The sequence below is a fragment of the Leucopleurus acutus genome (assembly GCF_964270905.1).
Source record: "Leucopleurus acutus genome assembly, chromosome: 9".
Classification (NCBI taxonomy): domain Eukaryota; kingdom Metazoa; phylum Chordata; class Mammalia; order Artiodactyla; family Delphinidae; genus Leucopleurus; species Leucopleurus acutus.
This window is the reverse complement of record NC_139144.1, coordinates 95,928,199-95,952,559: the sequence shown is the minus strand read 5'-3', so window position 1 is coordinate 95,952,559 and position 24,361 is coordinate 95,928,199. Positions and strand designations below refer to the sequence as shown.

Below are 24,361 nucleotides of genomic sequence, written 5' to 3'. Positions count from 1 at the left end.
TTCTATCCAAAAACAATAGAATACACATTTTTCTCAAGTGCTCATGGAACATTCTCCAGGATAGATCATATCTTGGGTCACAAATCAAGCCTTCGTAAATTTAAGAACACTGAAATTCTATCAAGTATCTTTTCCGACCACAACGCTACGAGACTAGATATCAATTACAGGAAAAGATCTGTAAAAAATACAAACACATGGAGGCTAAACAATACACTACTTAATAACGAAGTGATCACTGAAGAAATCAAAGAGGAAATCAAGAAATACCTAGAAACAAATGACAATGGAGACACAACGACCCAAAATGTATGGGATGCAGCAAAAGCAGTTCTAAGAGGGAAGTTTATAGCAATACAATCCTACCTTAAGAAACAGGAAACATCTTGAATAAACAACCTAACCTTGCACCTAAAGCAATTAGAGAAAGAAAAACAAAAAAACCCCAAGGTTAGCAGAAGGAAAGAAATCATAAAAATCAGATCAGAAATAAATGAAAAAGAAATGAAGAAAACGATAGCAAAGATCAATAAAACTAAAAGCTGGTTCTTTGAGAAGATAAACAAAATTGATAAACCATTAGCCAGACTCATCAAGAAAAAAAGGGAGAAGACTCAAATCAATAGAATTAGAAATGAAAAAGGAGAAGTAACAACTGACACTGCAGAAATACAAAAGATCATGAGAGATTACTACAAGCAACTCTAGGCCAATAAAATGGACAACCTGGAAGAAATGGACAAATTCTTAGAAATGCACAACCTGCCAAGACTGAATCAGGAAGAAATAGAAATTATGAACAGACCAATCAGAAGCACTGAAATTGAAACTGTGATTTAAAATCTTCCAACAGGGCTTCCCTGCTGGCACAGTGGTTGAGAGTCCGCCTGCCGATGCAGGGGACATGGGTTCGTGCCCTGGTCTGGGAAGATCCCACATGCCACGGAGCGGCTGAACCCATGAGCCATGGCCGCTGAGCTTGTGCGTCCAGAGCCTGTGCTCCGCAATGGGAGAGGCCACAACAGTGAGAGGCCCGCGTACCACAAAAAAAAAAAAAAAAGTCTTCCAACAAACAAAAGCCCAGGACCAGATGGCTTCACAGGTGAATTCTATCAAACATTTAGAGAAGAGCTAACACCTATCCTTCTCAAACTCTTCCAAAATATAGCAGAGGGAGGAACACTCCTAAACTCATTCTACGAGGCCACCATCACCCTGATACCAAAACCAGACAAGGATGTCACAAAGAAAGAAAACTACAGGCCAATATCACTGATGAACATACATGCAAAAATCCTCAACAAAATACTAGCAAACAGAATCTGACAGCACATTAAAAGGATCATATACCATGATCAAGTGGGGTTTATTCCAGGAATGCAAGGATTCTTCAATATATGCAAATCAATCAACGTGATACACCATATTAACAAATTGAAGGAGAAAAACCATATGATCATCTCAATAGATGCAGAGAAAGCTTTCGACAAAATTCAACACCCATTTATGACAAAAACCCTGCAGAAAGTAGGCACAGAGAGAACTTTCTTCCACATAATAAAGGCTATATATGACAAACCCACAGCCAACATCGTCCTCAATGGTGAAAAACTGAAAGCATTTCCACTAAGATCAGGAACAAGAAAAGGTGCCCACTCTCACCACTCTTATTCAACATAGTTTTTGGAAGTTTTAGCCACAGCAATCAGAGAAGAAAATGAAATAAAAGGAATCCAAATCGGAAAAGAAGAAGTAAAGCTGTCACTGTTTGCAGATGACATGATATACTATACATAGAGAATCCTAAAGATGCTACCAGAAAACTGCTAGAGCTAATCAATGAATTTGGTAAAGTAGCAGGATACAAAATTAATGCACAGAAATCTCTGGCATTCCTATACACTAATGATGAAAAATCTGAAAGTGAAATCAAGAAAACACTCCCATTTACCATTGCAACAAAGAGAATAAAATATCTAGGAATAAACCTACCTAAGGAGACAAAAGACCTGTATGCAGAAAATTATAAGACACTGATGAAAGAAATTAAAGATGATACAAATAGATGGAGAGATATACCATGTTCTTGGATTAGAAGAATCAGCATTGTGAAAATGACTCTACTACCCAAAGCAATCTACAGATTCAGTGCAATCCCTATCAAACTACCACTGGCATTTTTCACAGAACTAGAACAAAAAATTTCACAATTTGTATGGAAACACAAAAGACCCCGAATAGCCGAAGCAATCTTGAGAACGAAAAATGGAGCTGGAGGAATCAGGCTCCCTGACTTCAGACTATACTACAAAGCTACAGTAATCAAGACAGTATGGTACCGGCACAAAAACAGAAAGATAGCTCAATGGCATAGGATAGAAAGCCCAGAGATAAACCCACGCACATATGGTCACCTTATCTTTGATAAAGGAGGCAGGAATGTACAGTGGAGAAAGGACGGCCTCTTCAATAAGTGGTGCTGGGAAAACTGGACTGGTACATGTAAAAGTATGAGATTAGATCACTCCCTAACACCATACACAAAAATAAGCTCAAAATGGATTAAAGACCTACATGTAAGGCCAGAAACTATCAAACTCTTAGAGGAAAACATAGACAGAACACTCTATGACATAAATCACAGCAGAATCCTTTTTGACCCACCTCCTAGAGAAATGGAAATAAAAATAAACAAATGGGACCTAATGAAACTTCAAAGCTTTTGCACAGCAAAGGAAACCATAAACAAGACCAAAAGACAACCCTCAGAATGGGAGAAAATATTTGCAAATGAAGCAACTGACAAAGGATTAATCTCCAAAATTTATAAGCAGCTCATGCAGCTCAATAACAAAAAACAAACAACCCAATCCAAAAATGGGCAGAAGACCTAAATAGACATTTCTCCAAAGAAGATATACAGACTGGCAACAAACACATGAAAGGATGCTCAACATCACTAATCATTAGAGAAATGCAAATCAAAACTACAATGAGATATCATCTCAGACCAGTCAGAATGGCCATCATCAAAAAATCTAGAAACAATAATTGCTGGAGAGTGTGTGGAGAAAAGGGAATCCTCTTGCACTGTTGGTGGGAATGTAAATTGATACAGCCACTGTGGAGAACAGTATGGTGGTTCCTTAAAAAACTAAAAATAGAATACCATATGACCCAGCAATCCCACTACTGGGCATATACCCTGAGAAAACCATAATTCAAAAAGAGTCATGTACCAAAATGTTCATTGCAGCTCTATTTACAGTAGCCTGGAGATGGAAACAACCTAAGTGTCCATCATCGGATGAATGGATAAAGAAGATGTGGCACATATATACAATGAAATATTACTGAGCCATAAAAAGGAACGAAATTGAGCTATTTGTAATGAGGTGGATAGACCTAGAGTCTGTCATACAGCGTGAAGTAAGTTAGAAGGAGAGAGACAAATACCATATGCTAACACATATATATGGAATTTAAGAAAAAAAAATGTCATGAAGAACCTAGGGGTAAAACAGGAATAAAGACACAGACCTACTAGAGAATGGACTTGAGGATATGGGGAGGGGGAAGGGTAAGGTGTGACAAAGCTAGAGAGAGGCATGGACATATATACACTACCAAACGTAAGGTACATAGCTAGTAGGAAGCAGCCGCATAGCACAGGGAGATCAGCTTGGTGCTTTGTGACTGCCTGGAGGGGAGGGATAGGGTGGGTGGGAGGAAGGGAGACACAAGAGGGAAGAGATATGGGAACATATGTATATATATAACTGATTCATTTTGTTGTAAAGCAGAAACTAACACACCATTATAAAGCAATTATACTCCAATAAAGATGTTAAAAAAAAAAAGATGTGGCACATATATACAATGGAATATTACTCAGCCATAAAAAGAAATGAAATTGAGCTATTTGGAATGAGGTGGATGGACCTAGAGTCTGTCATACAGAGTGAAATAAGTCAGAAAGAGAAAGACAAATACCGTATGCTAACACATATATATGGAATTTAAGAAAAAAAACTGTCATGAAGAACCTAGGGGTAAGACAGGAATAAAGAGACAGACCTACTAGAGAATGGACTTGAGGATATGGGGAGGAGGAAGGGTGAGCTGTGACAAAGCGAGAGAGAGGCATGGATATATATACACTACCAAACGTAAGGTAGATTGCTAGTGGGAAGCAGCCGCATAGCACAGGGAGATCAGCTCGGTGCTTTGTGACCACCTAGAGGGGTGGGATAGGGAGGGTGGGAGGGAGGGAGACGCAAGAGGGACGAGATATGGGAACATATGTATATGTATAACTGATTCACTTTGTTATAAAGCAGAAACTAACACACCATTGTAAAGCAATTATAATCCAATAAAGATGTAAAAATAAAAAGTAAGGTAGAGAAAGTAGTTCCACAAAATAACAACCATAATGCAGTAATGGTTATTATTTATCTAAGCTTATCATGTGCCAGGCTCCATATTAAGCACTTTACATGCATAATTTAATTTGATCCTTGCAACAACTCAATAAAATAGAGACTATTCCAGTTAAAAAAAAAAAAAGAAGCCAGAGCAAGAACCTGACTAAGATGCTAATCATGTTGTATAGAATGTAGTTCTGAGTCTCTTCCCTTCTTGTTACCACATCTGAGGCTATCGATGCCCGTGGAGAGATAGGGCTTGATTGCCTAGAGCCACCATCAGCGCTTGCACTTCCTTTCACCCATCTGGTCCCTCTTATGGATGCAATGATGAAAGAGAGGTAGGAGTACAAAACAGGAAAATATACAGGCACACCCCCAATTCAACCCAGCACTATGAGGCAGCATCCTGGTGTCTAGTGGTTGAAAGAATATGGAAAAAAGCAATAGTCCTTGTATGCTTTCACTATTTACTAGTCAGGCAGCAGATGATAAACTTTTTTTGAGTCTCATGTGCCTCATATGTAAAATGATGGGAATAATTATATCTGCTCTATAGGCCCCACATATTGGTGAGGTGCCTCAGGGTTTATCTGGTGAAAACAAGTCCTGATGAAAGGATATACTTGAGAGAATAAGCAACCTCTGAAAGAGAGAGAAAAAGTAGGTGATAGAAGATTAGGGAGGAGAGCAACCTTTGAATAAACCTATTACTGTGACAGTTGTGAAAGAAAGTGGCAATAACCTAATCGGGAAATATGATAAGCTTAAAAATTTCTAAGAGCTTGAAAAAATAAAATTGGTCACGGCATACACCCTGAAAGATATTTTGTGGAAATTCAGAACCTACTTGCTTCTAGATGGAACCAAATGTACTCCCAGCCACAAGCCAGGAGGGTAAAGAAAAAATCAAAAGTTACATGCAATTTTAGGTGGCAATGAATGACATTTCTCGCATGGTTTCCAAACTGGGACCTAATTTCCTCCCTATTTCTGAGTAGGAGGCAAAGGTGAAATTATACACCACCTCTCCCCTAACTTGCACCTGTTACTCTTTGTCTCTAGAACTTATACAGTTTTTCTTAGATTTTTGAGTCTTTACAATCTGCAAAGAAGAAATCAAAGAGGCTAATGACATCCACACCTTTTCAAAAAACATGCAGATAAGTGATTGCCTATAAATTCGACTCATAATTTTTTCACGATATCCAGACTCTTTTCTCCCCCAAGAAAGGAAGATTTTGTGACTTTAGTTCCTACACTAATCGTAGAAAATATTTGCTGCTGAGAGGTTACCAGAAATTCTTGGGCTTTGTTTTCCAGAGAAACTTACAGTATAATACACAAAAAAGCCTAATTCCACACCACCATAGGTCTTCACTCATTTAACCAGTGGCTCTGAAATGCAGACACAGTGCGGCATTTTTAGGATGACAAGGCAAGAGTGTGTCTATTCAGCCTGAAAATAAAGCAGCTTTATCTCAAAAATGAATGTCATCAGAGTCAAAGCATCCTAAGATCCTAATTAGAGTGATGGCTCAAATGAAAATACTGCAGAAGTTGTTGGTTAAAAGATCACTGCAGGGCTTCCCTGGTGGTGCAGTGGTTGAGAGTCCGCCTGCCAATGCAGGGGACACGGGTTCGTGCCCCGGTCCGGGAAGATCCCACATGCCACAGAGCGGCTGGGCCCGTGAGCCATGGCCGCTGAGCCTGCGCGTCCGGAGCCTGTGCTCCGCAACGGGAGAGGCCACAACAGTGAGAGGCCCGCGTACCGGGGAAAAGAAGAAAAACTATAATGGAAAGGAATTTTAAAAAGCATGTAGATATACACATACATACATATATATATACACACACACACACACACACACACACACACACACACTCACACATATGGATAACTGAATCACTTTGCTATGCACCTGAAACTAACACAACATTATAAATTAAACTATACTTCAGTTAAAAAGTACTAAATAAATAAATAAATAAATGATAATCTCAGATTTTTACTTGCTCACTTAAAACATGTGTTTCTTCCTGGGCTACATGGGCTACATCCCTTTCCTTTCACTCTTTTCTCTGTCTTCCTTTCTGCCTCAACCCTCTCCAGCAATTGCGCCAGCAATTCTTCCTTCTTTTTTCCCTGTACCATCAGTTTTGTCCCTGTCTACTGTGTCATTCCCATCAGCCTACAGTTACACTAATATTTCTCTAATTAAAAAAAAAAGTTCTTAAGTCTCTCTTAATCTAAATTTCTCAGTCCAGCTACCACTTCTCTCCTCACTTTTACATGGAAAACCCTTTTAAAAGTTGTCTAAACTCAGTGCCTCCAATTCCTCCCCTCCTCCCATTCACTCTTGAATCTACCACTGGAATCAAAAACTTCCATGTTGTAAAATCCAAAGTTCAAGTCTCAGCCTCATCTTACTCGACCCACAGGCAGCCTTGCACACCGTGGATCACTTCTTCTTCCTCCTTAAACTACTTCCTTTACTTGGCTTCCAGGACACACTGCTAATTTATCCCTCCCTACACTAGCTGTTCTTTCTCGGTCTCTTTTGCTGATTCTTCCTCAACTCCCTGAGGTCTATAAAGCCCGTGTGCCCCAGGATTCAATCCTTAGACCTCCTCTCTTCTCTATTTACATGCACTCTCTAGGTGATCTCATTCCGTCTCATGACTTTAAAAATACGATAAGCTGATGACTCTTAAATTTACATCCCAAGTAAGACTTCTCCCCTGAACCCAGGCCAACATATCCAACTAGCTATAGACATTTCCACCTGAGCATTTAAAAGGTATCTCAAATGTTATCATGTCCAAAAGTGTGGATTCCCAAATCGAGATCTTCCTGCGGTCCTGGCCATCATATTTAATGGCAACTCCATGCTACCAGGTCCTCAGGCTAAAAACCTTGATGTCATCTTTGACTTTGCTTTTTCTCACCCACCTGTGTCTGATCCATCAGCCAAAATCCTGATAGTTTTTCATTCAAAATATATCCAGAACCCAATCTCTTCTCCCCCACTCTAGTTCCATCCACTACCTATGTGGGCTAGTCTCCCTGCTTCCATATGTGTCCCACCACATCTAATTATTAACTTAGCAACCTAAGTGATCCTTTTAAACCATGTCTAGTCTAATCATGTCACTCCTTTTCTCAGAACCCTATGATGGCTTCCCATCTCACTCCTTCCTATGGCCTTCAAACCCTGTGGGAGGTGGCTCTCTACTTTGCTGACATCATATCCTACTACAATCCCCCCTTCATTTCTTCCTCCCACCCAGCCATTCTTCCATCCTTGTTATTTCTCCAACATGCTAGCTGTTCTCCCACATCAAGGCCAATGTCCTTGTTACTCCCTCTGTCTGAAATCCTCTTCCCCCAGATCTCCCCATAGCTAGTTTCTGCATGCCCATCAGGTCTTTACTCAAAGTCACCTTCTCGGTGAGGTCCTCCCTGGCCACTCCATCTATAATTCCAACCCTGCCTCCTCACATGTCCTTTCCCTTTCCATGCTTTGTTTTTTCTCCCTAGCACTAAACACTGTCAAATATATTACATATTTTACTTATTAATCTTTTTATTGTCTCACTGGAATATAAACTCCATGTGGGCAGGGGGTTTTGCCTATTTGGTGCACTACATACCCTAAGCTCCTAGTACAAATCCTGACATAAAAGGATTCACCAAATATGTGTTGAATAAATGAATATATAATTTATTCCTGCATCATGAAGGAGAACCACTGAGCAGAAATTATCACACACAACCCGGAAAAAGTCACCATCCTCTCTGACACCATATTCCTAGGAACTCTCCTGTATATAAGTACACTCAGCTCAGCTATAACCTTGACTCCATGTGTCCACAGCCTTCAAGTCAAGAACCTTAGCCAAGGAGCTCTGTGCCATCTTCTGGAAGTTTCCACCACCCTCAAAGCCCAGCCATATCACTTTGTGTTAGGGTCACTACTTTTCCCAACTCCTCACTGATGCTGTATACAAGCCCACCCAAGTCTCTTAAAAATCAGTGTTAAAATTATAAGAAGACTTTTTAAAATTAATAGGACAACAAAGTTGCAGAACAACTACAATCGAGGCGTGTTTGAGGCCAAGAGATTTAATTCTGTACTTCTCCATCTGGGAATTCTTCTATTAAAACAAACTGAATTTGTTTGGAACAGAAGATCTCCTCTGGACTTCCCTGGTGGCGCAGTGGTTAAGTATCTGCCTGCCAAGGCAGGGGACATGAGTTCGAGCCCTGGTCTGGGAAGATCCCACATGCCTCGGAGCAACTAAGCCTCTGCGCCACAACTACTGAGCCTGTGCTCTAGAGCCCGCAAGCCACAACTATGAAGCCCACACACCAGAGTCCGTGCTCTGCAACCAGAGAAGCCACTGAAATGAGAAGCCCGCGCATCGCAACAAAGAGTAGCCCCCGCTTGCCGCAACTAGAGAAAGCCCGCGCGCAGCAACGAAGACCCAATGCCGCCAAAAATTAATTAATTAATTATTCTTTTCTTTTTTTTTTTTTAAAGAAAATCTCCTGGAGTATATGTTTAGCATGTTAAAGTTTTTATCATAGGACTCATCACCTTGAGAGAGTCCACTTCTCTCTTCTAAATAATAAGGCTCTCAGTACAGGGATATCACTGTTGTTCCTAGATGCACTTCACTACCTGGAGATGATCTATCTTCTGTGAAGAAGCCATTATAGTCTCTGATGCATCTCCCCTTTTAGCAACTTATTGATCTACAAGCACCCAGCCAGCCACCACACCACTACGGATATGTGTAATAAAAGCTGATACAGGCGTGCTGCTGGCACAGGAGCACAAAAGTCCTTTTCTGAAATGTTAACAATTCTGCTGACCCAAAAAGATGAAATGCCACCTTCCAGTTTGAAATAAACCTCTGGGTTCCTACAGGTTTTAAAACAAGCATATATGACAAAGAGACAGTTTTCTAGGGTAAGGGCTACCCTCCATTTTATAAGACCCACATTACTGCATAGATCACTAACAATTTTTATAATTATTTTTTACAATTAACCCAGCCCTTCAAAACACAAGTTTAGTGTTTAGTTGGGAGGCCTACCCAATGGTTACTACTGAATGTACAATCTAAATTTTGGATTATAGCACTTTATGCAACTTAGGCAGAAGGCGCTGAAAATCATTTTTCTAGGTTAAACCCAGCATAGACTTAACTAATATAAATCCAGGAGATACAGTGGTCATAGAAGATGTTTCCTTGATATGAATCATTTATTCAACCTAGTTCAGAGAACCAAGCAATGTAGCTGAGTGTACATTTATCTGCTGAAAACAAAAGAATTACTCTGCTAATCCGAATGACAGCCATGGCTCTGCCCTTAGTAAATCACATGGCTAAAGAAGAGGTCCTTAAAACCTTCCCCATGAGATTATCAGCCTGAACAACAGTCACTGTCATTCCGGAAGAGAATCCACTTCCCAGTGACACCCTGAGAGTGAACTGAACTGGGACTCGGTGGTCTTCATAAGCCAAGGTGTACTGGTCGGTCATGATGTCTTTCTGGCCCCAGACCCTCTGTGGGGATGGATGTTTCCTGTGAGCAATGTTGCTCACCAGCTACAATGGGGCCAGATGCATCAGAGACCTGGAAATAGATACTGGCCGTGTCTTCCCGGCATCGCTGACCCACCCCAGCTGGAAGTTATGAAAAGCGAACTGAGGTATGAACCAGAAGGGAGGCAGTCACAAAAGCACATCCTCTGTCTTGTGGCCATTATCTGACCAAAATCTCTACTAGAAGAGATTTGAGAAAGCTGCCCTAGATAAACAGTTGAGAGGGGGGCTTCATTGAGACAGCCTGAAGACATGCCTGGTGATAAACACTGCGAAACTTGAGGGAATGGTCACATATGCCTGACCCGGAGGTAAATTTGGCAATTCTAATATCCATGATGGGGACAAGAAATGGAGCTAGGCTTCTCTTTATCCAATACACTATGGGTGGGAGGACCTGCCTAAGGAAAGCATGCCGAGAAGAGAAAGCGGGTACGATCATAATGAAGAGGTCTAGTCCAGGAAAAATGGAACAGTCCCCACTTGAAATTCTCCTCTTGTGAATCAGAGATATGGACGCTTGAAGCAAATACAAACCTTAACAAAGAAAATAAATTGAAGTTGATCGTGTGCATTACAGAACAACTCACAGCAGGTTTCCTTTTAACAGTGAGTTTCCCTAGTCCAATGAAATTATGGCTCTTCGCTAAATGAGGTTTCCAGGTCGACTGCATTAACTGAAATAAACCTTCATTCATTCAACAGCTATGTATTAAATACCTATCATGGCCCATGCATTATGCAAAACACTGCAGATAAAAAATGAATAATAAACAGGTCAAAAATAGTCTTTGAAAGGAGGGAAACATATGGGGAAGCAAAATGTCACTGGTGCTAGGAGGGGAAAGATGTCTAGTGTGTGACAGAGGGCTAAGGGGGAAGAAGGCAATTCTCCCTGGGAGATGGAGGTGACAGAACCCCAGACGAGACTAGGAGGAGGGGCTGAAGGCTGACACCTAAAGCATGAGAAGGTGTTGGCCAGGCTGGCTTGGGGGTGGCCGTGAGCAGGGACAGGGACCTTCAGGAGAAGGAAGAAGCTTCATAAACAAAGGCTCCCAAACAGCTTAGCCTGCTTGGGGACCCAGGAGTCCTTCATCTCTCTATCTCTCTATCTCTCTATGGAGAGAAGTAGACAAAAGGATGAGATGGGCAGGCTGGGGGGTGGGGAGGGGAGAATGTTGCCAGACCTGTGAAGCCTTATGTGCCAAGGTGAATGAAGATTATGGACCTTATTGTGACGGACAGGCTGCGAGGAGCCACTGAAGGGTTTTGAGCAAAGAGATAACATGATTAGATTTACATTTTAAAAAAAATCACTCTATATAGAAAAGCATTTACGGGAGATGAGATTAGAGTACAGGGAAAGCAAATAGAGAATGCTACAAGAATACAGGTGAGGAGGACCTCACCGCAGCAGCGATACCCGAATAGCATGGGGAGATGAACGTATCAGAGCAGGAAAAGTGGCTTGTTCACTGCTTGGATGAGGAGGGCAAGAATGAAGAGATCCCTAAGGATGACTCTCAAGTTTCTGGCTTGGGCAAGGAGACAGAAAGTGATATCATTCCCCCAGATGAAGGAAAATGAAAGAGGAATGACTCTGGGGGAAAAAGAGAAAATAGGTTCTTTTGGACACATGGAACCTCCACGTGGAGATATCCAACAGGCGAGATGTTTGGGTGGAAGGTCTGAGTGAGAGATTCCCAGTGCAACAGGTTGTGAACATCAAGGGCTGAAACTGGCCCTGGGCATGAGTGAGATGGCTCAAGGAGAGGGCAAAGGGTGAGAAGAAAAAGTGGTACCCTGGAGAACACTCACACGGGCTGAGAAAGAAGAGCCAATGACTGAGAGGGGGTAAGAACCAAGACAGAAGCAGACCAAGAGAGAACGGCGTCCTCAAAGCCAGGGGAGGCGAAGTTTTCACAGGGAAGGAGTAGACCCAGCTTGGGGGTCGGGGAGGAAACCCATTGGCAGGGGCCTCCAAGTGCACTGAAGGTGAAGGTGAAGAAGACAAGAGACCCAGGCAAGGAGGAGAGGCCACACCTGAAAAGAAAAAGGGCCAAGCAAGATGATCTTCTGTTTCGCTTGTGTTAACCCATTCCAGGAGGAGGGAGAGAGAGGGAGAGGCTGGAAACACAGAGGCCAGCCTTTCCCAAAGTCATTCATTTAAGGGTGGGCAGGAAGAGCATCCCAGCGGAGCATAATGAATAAGGCAGCTCATCCACCTGGGACCTGGCGATGCAGGCCTGCCCAGAGCTACACGTGGGCATCTCTTTAGCCCTGTGGTTACTAAAACGTGATCGTGGCAGTTATTCAGCTTCAACACCCCTGAAACCCCCTAGGACTTTCATGATCCCTAGTAACTTCAGGCCCAGCTTTGGTGTTTTAAAAGCATTATCAGGTGAAAATGGAACCCTTGCTGTAATTCCGATGGGACTTTCCTGTTCCAGCTGGAACTTGTATGGCATGGGAACATACCATTACCATAACAGACGGGCTCCTGGCTGAAGTCATCCCCACAATTTTAAGACTACAATTCTGATTCCTTCTTAGAAGTCCTTAGCTTTTCCTTTCCTAGTTTATGCTGAGTTCCTCCCTTAGGGCTCACACGCCTTTCCAGGTGTTCGTGCTCAGTCTCTGGTTTGTCCCGCGCTCTCTGCCTCCGTGCCTTAGCTATTAACGTTCAATGTCTGATCAAGTTCATTGGAGGGGTGGCTTTGGTTTAACTTTCTGGCCCTTAGAACTCTTGGTTTTTCTCCACAAGCTGCAGGAAATCTACAAAGCAGGGAGTGACATGTACACTAGTCTCTATCTCACAAATAAGTCATTTTAAAGCCCTGATTTCCTCTTCTTACATTACATCAGAAGGGAGTAAAACATGATTTTATCCTTTCTAAACCCTTCCCCGGGAGCTACTTTCGGTGAAAATTGTTGGTTAAAGGTTACCTGATTCTCCTCTTTGCTACTGCTACTTACAAAAGTCAGTCACAGATTGCCTCAAAGCAAAGTTTTCCAAGAATTTTCTTTAAAGGACCTTCCTCCTGAACGCTGAATAGTAGTCTGAATAAAATGTTAACTTCTTTTTTGTCAGAACGGCAACAACTTTCCAAATAGCTTCAGTGTGCATGAATGTGTGTGTCCCAGTTTCTTCAGATCTTTTCTGCTTTTCAAGAAATAAAATATCACAGATGAAAGCACCGTCCCAATTCCATTTCTTTTCTTGCCCTGAGAAAGATAAACACCATCCTTCATTTTGTATTTATCAGTCACATGCATATGTTTATAAACACAAGGCAAATAAACAATATCTAATGTTATCTGATCTGTTTTTGAGCTTCATATAAAGAGCACCATACTCTTCATTTCAATCTGCACCCTGCTCTTTTCACTCAAATTTTATCCATTTGGAAATATGTACATCTAGTATATTTATTTTAAATACACAGTGGTAGTTTCCACTGTATGAACATACCATGCCTATTACCCATTCTCCTATTAATGAATACAAGTTTTTTCCTTTTTTTTACTTATTTATTTTATTATTATAAGACAGTGATGCCACGGAGAGTCTTGGATGTGTTCCATGGACTCATGAGTATATAGCCAGGGGTAGAAGCGCCAGGCGACAAGGCACGTGTGTCTTCCGCCTCACAGGATAGTATCCGATGCTGTATTAGTTAGCATACAGCAGCGTATGAGCCCAGAGCTTCTTCAAGGTAAAAATCACCCTATCCCATCCAGGTGTGCAAAATACTCCAGAGCCTTGGGGAATAAGAGTTGTGTCTGCCTAAATAGAATTGCTCTTACAAAGATGAAAAGAAATTGAGGGCAAAACTGAGTGAGAGATTGCTCTAGAGCAAATAAAGTGTCCAACAGAGTGAGCTTCAGGATATAGAACAGCAGGGCATTTTCAAACGTAGGAAATGATATAAATTTATGAAGATGACCTAATATAAAGTAAATTGCCTTTTCTTGGCAAACTACTTGGACACCAAAAAAAAAAAATCAATTGAAATAATTCAGATACTGCACTCTCCCATAAAAGCAGCAAATCTGTCAAACTTCTCTGAATGCCCACAGCAGCCTCCACTTAAAATAAACATCACCTGTAGAAGATTCCTAGTGACTCCTGGAATGGGCCTCTAAATATCATCTCTGTGTGTACAAATTTGCAAAAAAAATAAACTTTTTTCATCCTTAAATCCCCTGTTCATTGCCTGACCTATATTTATACTTGCTGGTATTTTTAAATATTGCTGAACAGAATATCTCTGATATGATTTCTTAAAATCTGGTAGCAACAGCTGCCTCTTCGGAGAAGCACTGGGAGTCTAGGGGACAAAGGTGGGCGGAAAGCAGACGGGACAAGTTATTACTTTGTCATTATTAATTAATCATTTTTAAATGAGGCTAAGACTTCACCTTATCAACCCACAGTCAACCTCTCTAAGTACATGTTAGGACTAGATGTCCCCTTTTCTGCAAAGCTTCCTCTAACTCCTCCAAAACTCAAGAATCACTCAAGCCCCCAACACATAAATCTCTCAAAGAACCAAACTTGGATCTCCAAAATAAACAAACAGCTCATGCAGCTCTATGTCAAAAAAACAAACAAGCCAATCAAAAAATGGGCAGAAGATCTAAATATACAGTTCTCCAAAGAAGACATACAGATGGCCAAAAAGCACATGAAAAGATGCTCAACACCACTAATTATCAGAGAAATTCAAATCAAAACTACAATGAGGTATCACCTCACGCTGGTCAGAATGGCCATCATCAAAAAGTCTACAGACAATAAATGCTGGAGAGGGTGTGGAGAAAAGGGAACCCTCCTACATTCCAACAGGTGGGAATGTAAATTGGTACAGCCACTATGGAGAACAGTATGGAGGTTCCTTAAAAAACTAAAAATAGAACTACCATATGACCCAGCAATCCCACTACTGGGCATATACCCTGAGAAAACCATAATTCAAAAAGAGTCATGTGCCACAATGTTCACTGCAGCACTATTTACAATTGCCAAGACATGGAAGCAACCTAAATGTCCATCAACAGAGGAAAGGATAAAGAAGATGTGGTACATATATACAATGGACTATTACTCAGCCATAAAAAGGAATGAAACTGGGTCATTTGTAGAGACGTGGATGGACTTAGAGATTATCATACTAAATGAAGTAAGTCAGACAGAGAAAGACAAATATCACAGGGCATCACTCATATGTGTAATCTAATTTTTTTAAAAAAAGATACAGATGAACTTATTTACAAAACAGAAACAGACTTATCAATATCGAAAACAAACTTCTGGTTACCAAAGGGGAAACGCAGTGGGGGAGGGATAAATCAGGAGCTTGAGATGAACTCATGCACACTCCTATTACATAGGATAGATGACCAATGGGGATGTATTGTATAGCACAGGGAACTCTACTCAATATTCTGTGATAACCTATAGGAGAAAAGAATCTAAAAAAGAATGAGTATATGTTTATGTATAACTGAATCACTTTGCTGTACACCTGAAACTAACACAACGTTTTAAATCAACTATACTCCAATAAAATTAAAATATTAAAAAAAAAAACTTGGGGTTTGTATTTGTTTCTCTTCTTGTATACTACCTTTTTTTGTCTCTCTGAGGACAGGAGCTATGTATTTCACTCAGGATCCTCTACCCCAAGTAACGTGCCTGAAATAGTTGGTACTCAATAGACATCTTTAGAATAAACACAGTGAAGTGTTCTTTACCATACAATGGTTTTAAAATAACCCGAGGAATGTATTCATTACTTTTACTTGTTTTACATACTGGTGCTCTTGAAAAGTTTTGTTTAGGAAAAAGATACAATCCTTGAAGGTGTTTCAGGGTAAGCCCTATGAGAACAGGGATTATGTCTGTTTTATTAACTGCTGTGTCCCAAACATATCTGAGCTAGCGCCTGGCACACAGTAGGTGCTAAAAAAATGTGTTGAATAAATGAAGATCCTCAGTTTTGAAGCATTCTACATACCAGGAATCCAGTTCCTTTCTCTATTAAGTTTTTTAATTCTTTTAATTCACTTATTTATTTATTTTAATTGTGTTAAAACATACATAATATAAACTTTATCATTTTAAGCATTTTTAAGAGTATGGCTCCGTGGCATTAAGTATATCCACACTGTTGTGCTACCAACACCACCTTCCTCCATTAACTTTTCAGATTTTTAACCCCAATCTGCAACATGGCATTTCAAATCATTAGAAAGAGAAATAGTTCATTCTTATTACAAGGTCCTACATTAGTATGAAATTAGCTTTGTTTTCCACCTCTTCCTTTTACAAACTAGCACTAGCAGCCCGCCATGATCCCTTCAGAAGCATCTGTCTCTGTCTCTCAATTTGTTCTCTTTCTCTCCCTTTCCTCTCCCTGATTTCCCATCCCTCTCTTTCACCTTCTCTCAGCCATTCACCCTTTATTTACTCTCTATCACATAAACTTAACTTTCTCATCAAATGTGAAAGGGTTTGATGTGTTTACAATCCAAACCCACTGTTCTTTTTTTTGGTGGTACGCAGGCCTCTCACTGCTGTGGCCTCTCCCTTTGCGGAGCACAGGCTCCGGACATGCAGGCTCAGCAGCCATGGCTCACAGGCCCAGCCGCTCTGCAGCACGTGGGATCTTCCCGGACCGGGGCACGAACCCAGGTCCCCTGCATCGGCAGGCGGACTCTCAACCACTGCGCCACCAGGGAAGCCCCCAAACCCACTCTTTTACACATGAGGAAACAAAAGTCCTTTAAAAGAATGTATGCATTCTCTCAAAAACAGCAGACATCCAATCAAGATGTTAGAATAAACGTTCTGTCCACTCATCTATCAAGTCACACACTCCCTTCTCTCTCTGTGTATTTTTTGGGGTAAGTAGTTATAAAAGTATCTGCATCTGAATGAACATTTGTGACTCTACTGTCTAATGTCTAGATGCATACCTGCGTGCACGCATGTGTGTGTGTGAAGGGTCAAACTAACCCAGAGTGTGTTTAGGATTCTGCCCGAAGGCCTAAGATCACCTACAAATAGCAAAGAAGGAGAAAATATATATATATTTTTTTAGGAGAAAATATTTTTAACTGACAATCCAAAGTGGAATGTACAGAATCGATCCTCTAATTGATCCTTACCTACCCTACAGTAAAGGAACAAATAAACTCACCTTCTGCAACAGAAACAAGACCCTTGACTTTGTTGGTTCAATAAGATGAGCTCACCCTTGAGTTCCCTGACCAGCTGATTCCTGATCCAGTTGATACAGACGTGACCTCCTGCAGAAGAGCCTGATTCACCCACACGTGACAATGAACTTGGGAAACAGTGAGCTGGAGTGTAAGCTCCCTCAGGACAAGAACCACATGATGACTCTTTGTTCTCCTCCAACACACATGTAACACATATGCACGGGGATGCACACCTTATACAGAGACCGTGGGTTTTGTGTGTGTCTGCCTGTGAGCAGGTAAAGTCTCTGGATATTATGAAACCAAAACTAATAGAACTATTTAATTTTTGGCTTACTTGTCCACCTTCCCCCTTCTGCTTCCCAAGGGCAAAGACACTTCATAGCATCCACTACTGCACATTATATTATATATTGATTAGTTCATTCGATATTATTTTTATTCCATCTGTATTTATTTATTGTTTGTCTCTCCCCCCATGGAATGGGGGGGAGCTTAAGTTGATTTAAGCTTCTCCACAATACCCAGCCTCCAGGCCATCAATAAATATTTGTGGAATGAATGTGTACGTCCTTCATGTCTATAACCTCAGCACCTACCACAGTGAACAAAACAAACACTCAAAAAAAAAACCTCAAAATCACAGAACAAAAGGTGAACAAGCTTCTGTCGGGGGTCTCTAGGCAAAGTGAGATGCTTTGCTTCGAAATGACCTTCCTCTCAGTGCTAAGCTGGAGTCCTCCAGCAGGTCTCACCTTTGTGGATTCTAAAATTACTTCCTATTTTGTTATATCTTTGAAACAGCAAGTTTATTTCTTATTGAAGTTGATTTACAAAGTTATAGTTGATTTACAAAGTTGTGTTAGTTTCAGGTGTACAGCAAAGGGACCCTATTTCTTTTTTAGTTTGGGGAATCAGTATACCAGCTTCTACTCCCCCCACCCCTGCCCTGACAGACTCTATGGTGACAGTAGAGTGGGGTGGGTGAGTCTCCAAACCAGGAGCCAGAATTCAAATTCTGACAACTTCATTTCCTTATCATGAGCTGTGGCAAGTTAATGAAGCTTTCTGTGTCTCAGTTTCCTCAACTGTAGAATACAGATAAATAATAATAATACCCACTTCAGAGCAGTATTATGAAGAATAAGTTAGGTAATATATGTAAAGCTTTTAGCAGAGTACCTCGCACCAAGTCTGATTACTACTAATCTTCCCACCCAGTCAACTTTGCAAGTTACTTTAATGGAGTCAGGAGAGGGAAAGGAGAGAAGAGAACTCTGTGAGTCAAACATGGAAAATTAGCGGCTTCACTGGTGGCGCGGTGGTTAAGAATCCGCCTGCCAATGTAGCAGACACGGGTTCCAGCCCTGGTCCTGGAAGATCCAACATGCCACGGAGCAACTAGGCCCGTGCGCTACAACTACTGAAGCCCACACGCCTGGAGCCCGTGAGCCACAGCTACTGAGCCCACACGCCACGACGGGAGAGGTCACCATATTGAGAGGTCTGCGCACCGCAGCGAGGAGCGGCCCCCGCTCGCCACAACTAGAGGAAAGCCCGCGCACATCAACGAAGACCCAACGCGGCCAAAAATTAATTAATTAATTAAATTTATTTAAAAAGAAAAACATGGAAAATTAATAAAACATAGATTTAGCACAACTGACCATGAACTAAAACCTTCTGTGAAACACTCAAGTAGCAAAGTTTCTTCAGGTGTAGAATAATACTCTTAAATTTAAGCCCAAGTTACCATGTTCAATGATCCTCATCTGAAATAAAGTATGCGCTTGCTCTTAGAGGCTATAGGCTCCATGTCGCCCTGTCCCATAGAACTTTCTGTGGTGATGGAAACATTCTCTAATCTGCACTGTCTGAAATGATGGCTACTAGATACATACAGCTACTGAGCATCTGTAATGTGACCAATGTGACTAAAGAAGTGATTTTTTTTTTTTTTTTGCGGTACGCGGGCCTCTCACTGTTGTGGCCTCTCCCGTTGCGGAGCACAGGCTCCGGACGCACAGGCTCAGCGGCCATGGCTCACGGGCCCAGCCGCTCCGCGGCATGTGGGATCTTCCCGGACCGGGGCACGAACCCGCGTCCCCTGCATCGGCAGGCGGACTCTCAACCACTGCGCCACCAGGGAAGCCCAGAAGTGATTTTTAAATTTTATTTAATTTTGGTTATTTTAAGTTAAGTAGCCGCGTGTGGCTAGCAGCCATCCTATGGGCCGCACTGCTACAGGGGATCTGAGCTCACAAGCTCCTGGACTTGGCCCTCGCCTGCTCTCCAGCTGTTGGTCTGCTCCTCTCCCTCGCCCCAGAAATCAACACTCACATGGCCAAACTGCTGGTTCACACCTCCATGGCTGTGCATATGCTGGCCTCTTTGCCTGAAATGCCCTTCTTCCCCATCCACCTCCAAACTTCATGAAAATCTTGTTCAAATTTCATTTCCTCAGGGCAACTCTCCCTAACTCCTTCCCGCCTGACCTCATCCCACTGCCGACACAGTCCAGCATCACGTCCTCTGTTTCTCTGCATCTGTTTCTGTTGCTCTCAGTGTCTTGTACTTGTCACTTATTCTATGTGACACTAACAGACTATGGGAATTCTAAGGACCAGGTCTTATTCTCTCTTCATTCTAGTGATATGTGCCCATCCCATAATACCTGTGCAGTAAATATTTGCTGAGTAACATTATTAATTTGTGAATACGTGCAATGTTCCATTAAAATATACTTCAGAACATTGACCATCACTCCATGATTATGAAAATCATTTAGGTCAAATGCTATTATAAGGCTTATTTTCAAATAATAAAAAAGTTCTTAGAGTCTCAGTTGAAGGTCTGCTGATTTCAAGCCATATCAATATAAGATTTCAGTACTAACCAAAGAATATACATGTTCCCGGGAACAAAATCCTACCTGTAGCTGGTCCTCCTAAGGGTCTGGAAGTCTCTTGGATTTCAGAAGCTGATCCCGCCATTGATCTGTCCCCAGTGCAGTGACTTACTAGGGAGACACAGATGAGGTTGAAAAGCAGGAAGACAAGAGGACATGAGTATGGACACAGATGGGAATTCAAGAGTGACTGATCCTTGCTGCACCCTCTACCCAAATCCTACCCTCGAGAAGGAAATAATTAAAATCTTATCTAATGTGAAAAATAATGATTGTGCGTGATATGTGTTTTTTCAATGACACGTGTTATCCAAAACTCTACGGTGTTACCTTTATTCCTTAGCAAAGCTTTTGCTCAAGAAATCCTCCTTGTTAAATTATGTAGCCTCTGTTGCAATATTAACCTGCCCTGAGAGCTACACTGGTTCATTTCCTATCAGTTTTCTGACTAATCCTTTATTTGGATTCCCATACAGTGTTCCTACAATTAGAATAAGCTCTTGATGGATAAGTTTCTGTGAACCTAATTTGTATATTTCCCAAGTACCAAGCAGATGTATTTTACAAATGATTATCTTTCCTGCCTTCCAGGAACTTATTGTTCAGTAAGACAAACAAATAAATAGGCAGTGATCAGAAATGCCTTTTTGTGGCTACAGTCATGTCAGCAGGGCAAGAAACGGATTCCAGAAAGAACATGAATCCCAAGGACTTTATCTTCAAATCAGATATGGATTTGTTTTGTTTTCTTATTAATTATGTTGTTTTATTGTAAAATGCAAAAACAGCACTTTCTAATGTAATGAACATTGATTTAACAAATGACTGAGTTCTTTAGGGCTATATGATCATTTAGATAAATCTCTAATTTTCCCATAATACTGACAGATCTTAAGCAGTCTTTTCTCTGATTTCCCTTTCCCCCTGCCCAACACATATCTCCAGAATTTTAATCGAAGATGTTTCCAAAAAAGACAAAGGCGTAAGATAGCTTTTGAGGCTGCTAATGAATACCATGAGAGAAATATCTTTCCCTAAGGTGTCCTAAAAGTAAATATAGGGATATCAATTTATTTTTTAACTTCCTTCTAAAATCTGTACTTCTAGGAGGAACATTAAGTCTAGAGGTTACATTCTATGTGCCATTGGAATTGCTTGTGAATTCTCCTAATATAAGATGCACTTATTTCCAAAATGTGTCCATCACTACTTAGAAAAAGCAGATCTGGCTTTGAAAGATTATGTTTTGAGATTAAAAATGAAGATAGTGCCCTTAAGTCTCTCAAGATTTGTAAGGCTGGCATGCCATCTATCTCAATAATAACTAACAAGAATGTCAAATGGACAGAAACAGCCATGGTAAGCAAGGGCTTGCAGCTGACAGTGACTGCTTTATTTTGGGTGATGGGGAACAGTGTTTGCATTAGTTCAAGAGAAATACAGTGCCCTCCCAACTCTAGGTATCAGTGCATTCAATCCCCCTGCTGGTCCATTTTCTGTTGCTTCAATTAAAAATCAGTCGATACAAAGTCAAAATGTTGTACATCCTTCCCCTACCCCTTTCCCTGTCACTGTGTTTCCAGCTTCACCGGAAGAACATGTCACTATGGTAACCAATCCCTCTGGTGCACAGACCAAGTCAACCTTTCTAGTCGGATCGCCAAGCAGAGCAACATGGAATCAAAGCTCTCAATGGAACCACCAGAAGCCACGAATTCCATTCCCCTTTTTCTAAGTGGGGTTAACCAGTACCAGACAGAAGGATACCAGTCTTGTTCCAGGAGATGTTCAAGAAAGGAAATTCAAGAATGTCCTTCAGCAAGTCCTACCAGTGTTTGTCAGTCATTATTAACATGAATTCTTCCTCACATGTCAGCTAACTTCCTACCACTGCAATTTTAATAAAAGCAGAAAATGACGGATAAAACAACATTTTCTGAATCTGAGAATTTGAAAACTGCTACGAAGTCACCCATTGTCAAAAACTCTTCTGCTTCCTCTTGTTTTCCCAATTCTAAATCCAAACCCAAGTTGTTCTCTTCTGCAATTCTCCAATATCCTGTACAGCTTGACAAAGTTGTAGAGCTCCAAGCGGGACACCCTGCTCTAATAAGAGTCTAACCATGAAGCAGATGTGATATTTCTAATAGTAATACATTCTTAACTAAATCAGCTAAAATCCCTCGTCATTCTACAGAAGCTGTAAAACAAACATTAAGATGGATTCTCTTTCTGGACCTACCCCACCTAAATCTAAATTCATACCCACTGTTTGCCTTTCTTAAACAACTGACTTTTTTTTCAAATTAACAATTTTTTTCTGATCCATGTCAACATTTTTATAAATCAAAGAATATCAGTTCTCACATATAAGATTTTAAAACAGCAGAAACCTTGCATTATAATTACTGAGACATTAAGAAACTGCTTGGTATCTTGGCCACAGAGACTTTGCAGATAACAGCATTGTTTTCACTTTGGTATCACCACTTAATAGATGAAGAAAATGAAGGGAGGTGCGGGGAACAAGACATATAGAATTGCACCACATCTTCCAGGGTGCAGCTACCATCAATGCATATTCCCTTCTTCAGAGCAATATTAGTATACACCGAAACAACATCTCAGTAGGTTAACGGAACAGGAGAGTCCCCAAAGTATAAATCATGCAAGATTTACAAACTGCATCAGATGAAGAGACTTTTAAAAATTTATGTGATCATATTAAAGTATCAAATAAATTTTTATCATTAGCAAATGCAGTTTGTTTTCTGTTTTGGTACACTTTGGGTATTTTTTATACAAATCTTCTGAAAATAGTATTTTTTTGTCTTAAGTACCCACTTTGGTGCTGCTGGAAGAACTACTTTTTGTGTGCTTATTAGATCTTGTTCATATTCAATGTGCATAAGACACTCTTGTCAACCACTTTCTCAAAATGAGAAATCAAGAATTGTGGCATGATGCTACAGGTCAACGGGCTTTTGGGGTGAAACAGGGCAGGGGCTGTGATTTATTAATGTTTATATGACCAATGCCTGCAGTATGCCCGGTATAGCATAGCACTTAAACGCTTCCGGCATGAATAAGGCCTTCTCTGTGAGATGTTTTCCCAAATTTCCCTTGATGAATCAGTTCAACAACATCTAAAACAAAGATTAAAACTAGGAGTGTGTCTACACCGACAAATCACTCTTAAAGGGCTTCCTCTACTAAAAGCAGAACATTATAGACTCCCTTCCTTTTCAGAGACTACTGAAGCCATTTCCCTGTGTAAATACCCTGGACCATGAGATTCTACTGGAATCCCATCAGACAAAACGCAAGGCAAGAGGCCGGGTAGAGAGAGGTAAGCCTCCATTACCAGCTACTCGGAGGCAAGATCTGGCCACTGAAAGCCTCAGCCGAGCCTGGATAACCTGACCTCCTGGAACCAGGAGGCCTGCGAGACTGCGGCCGCTCAAGGGAGGAGAGGGCGGCCCGGCCCAGAGGCGCCGGTCTCTCCGCAGCGCCACGCGTCGCGGCGAGCGCTTACCTTTCCGAATCAGGGCCGCGATCTCCGCGTCGAAGCCCTGTCGGTGGCACTTCCTCCAGAGGCCAGTGTTGGTGGAGTTGTACTGCCGGCTGCACTCGTCGGCGGGGCTCATGGCGAAGAGCTGCCGGCGATTCCGGGCCCGGAGGAGTGTGCCCTCCCAGCGGTCCAGGCGCGAGCGGCTGGCCCGGAGTGGCAAGTTGTTGTTATTGTTGTAAATGAAGCCAGGGTCGACCCGGCGCGTGTTGAAGGCCTTGCACCTGTCCCTGTGCTTCCTGGCGTCCGTCTCGTACCAGTGGTCTGAGCAGACGGCCACGGCCAGCATGCCCAGGGCGCAGAGCGCTAGCGACAGGCCCGTGTAGAGCAGGAACCTTCCGGCAGCCATGCCTCCGCTTCGCGGCTACACCGTGGGCATGACCCGCCGCAGCCTCGCCTTCCCTCCGCGCGCCCGGAACACAGCTGCGGGCGGGCGGGCTGCCGAGCCAAGGAGGGGGAGGGGGCGGGAGAGGGGGTCGCGCAGCGGCGCCCCCTCGGCCCCCGGCTGCCGGTGCGCAGCCCAGGGACTGCGGGAACGCGGGTGGGCAGCCTAAAAAGTTCTCATCCGGAGAGGCTCTGGCAAGCCTCTGCGCATCCTGCGGAGCAGGTGCAGCC

At 41.9% G+C, this 24,361-nt stretch overlaps 1 protein-coding gene across 2 annotated transcripts in view; it reads right to left on the bottom strand.

Annotated features, from left to right (window-relative positions):
• TMEM178B (transmembrane protein 178B) overlaps positions 1 to 24,095 on the bottom strand; it is a gene marked incomplete at both ends in the record, with an annotated part of 359,634 nt that extends 335,539 nt beyond the window's left edge. Inside the window, 2 exons of one of the 2 annotated variants that reach the window (XM_082846991.1) lie at positions 20,203 to 20,289; positions 23,714 to 24,095. In XM_082846991.1, coding sequence (XP_082703117.1) covers positions 20,203 to 20,289; positions 23,714 to 24,095 — 469 coding nt within the window. The remainder of the gene's footprint in view (positions 1 to 20,202; positions 20,290 to 23,713) is intronic. The other variant, XM_082846992.1, reaches the window with a different exon arrangement.
• Positions 24,096 to 24,361: the final 266 nt, after the last annotated feature.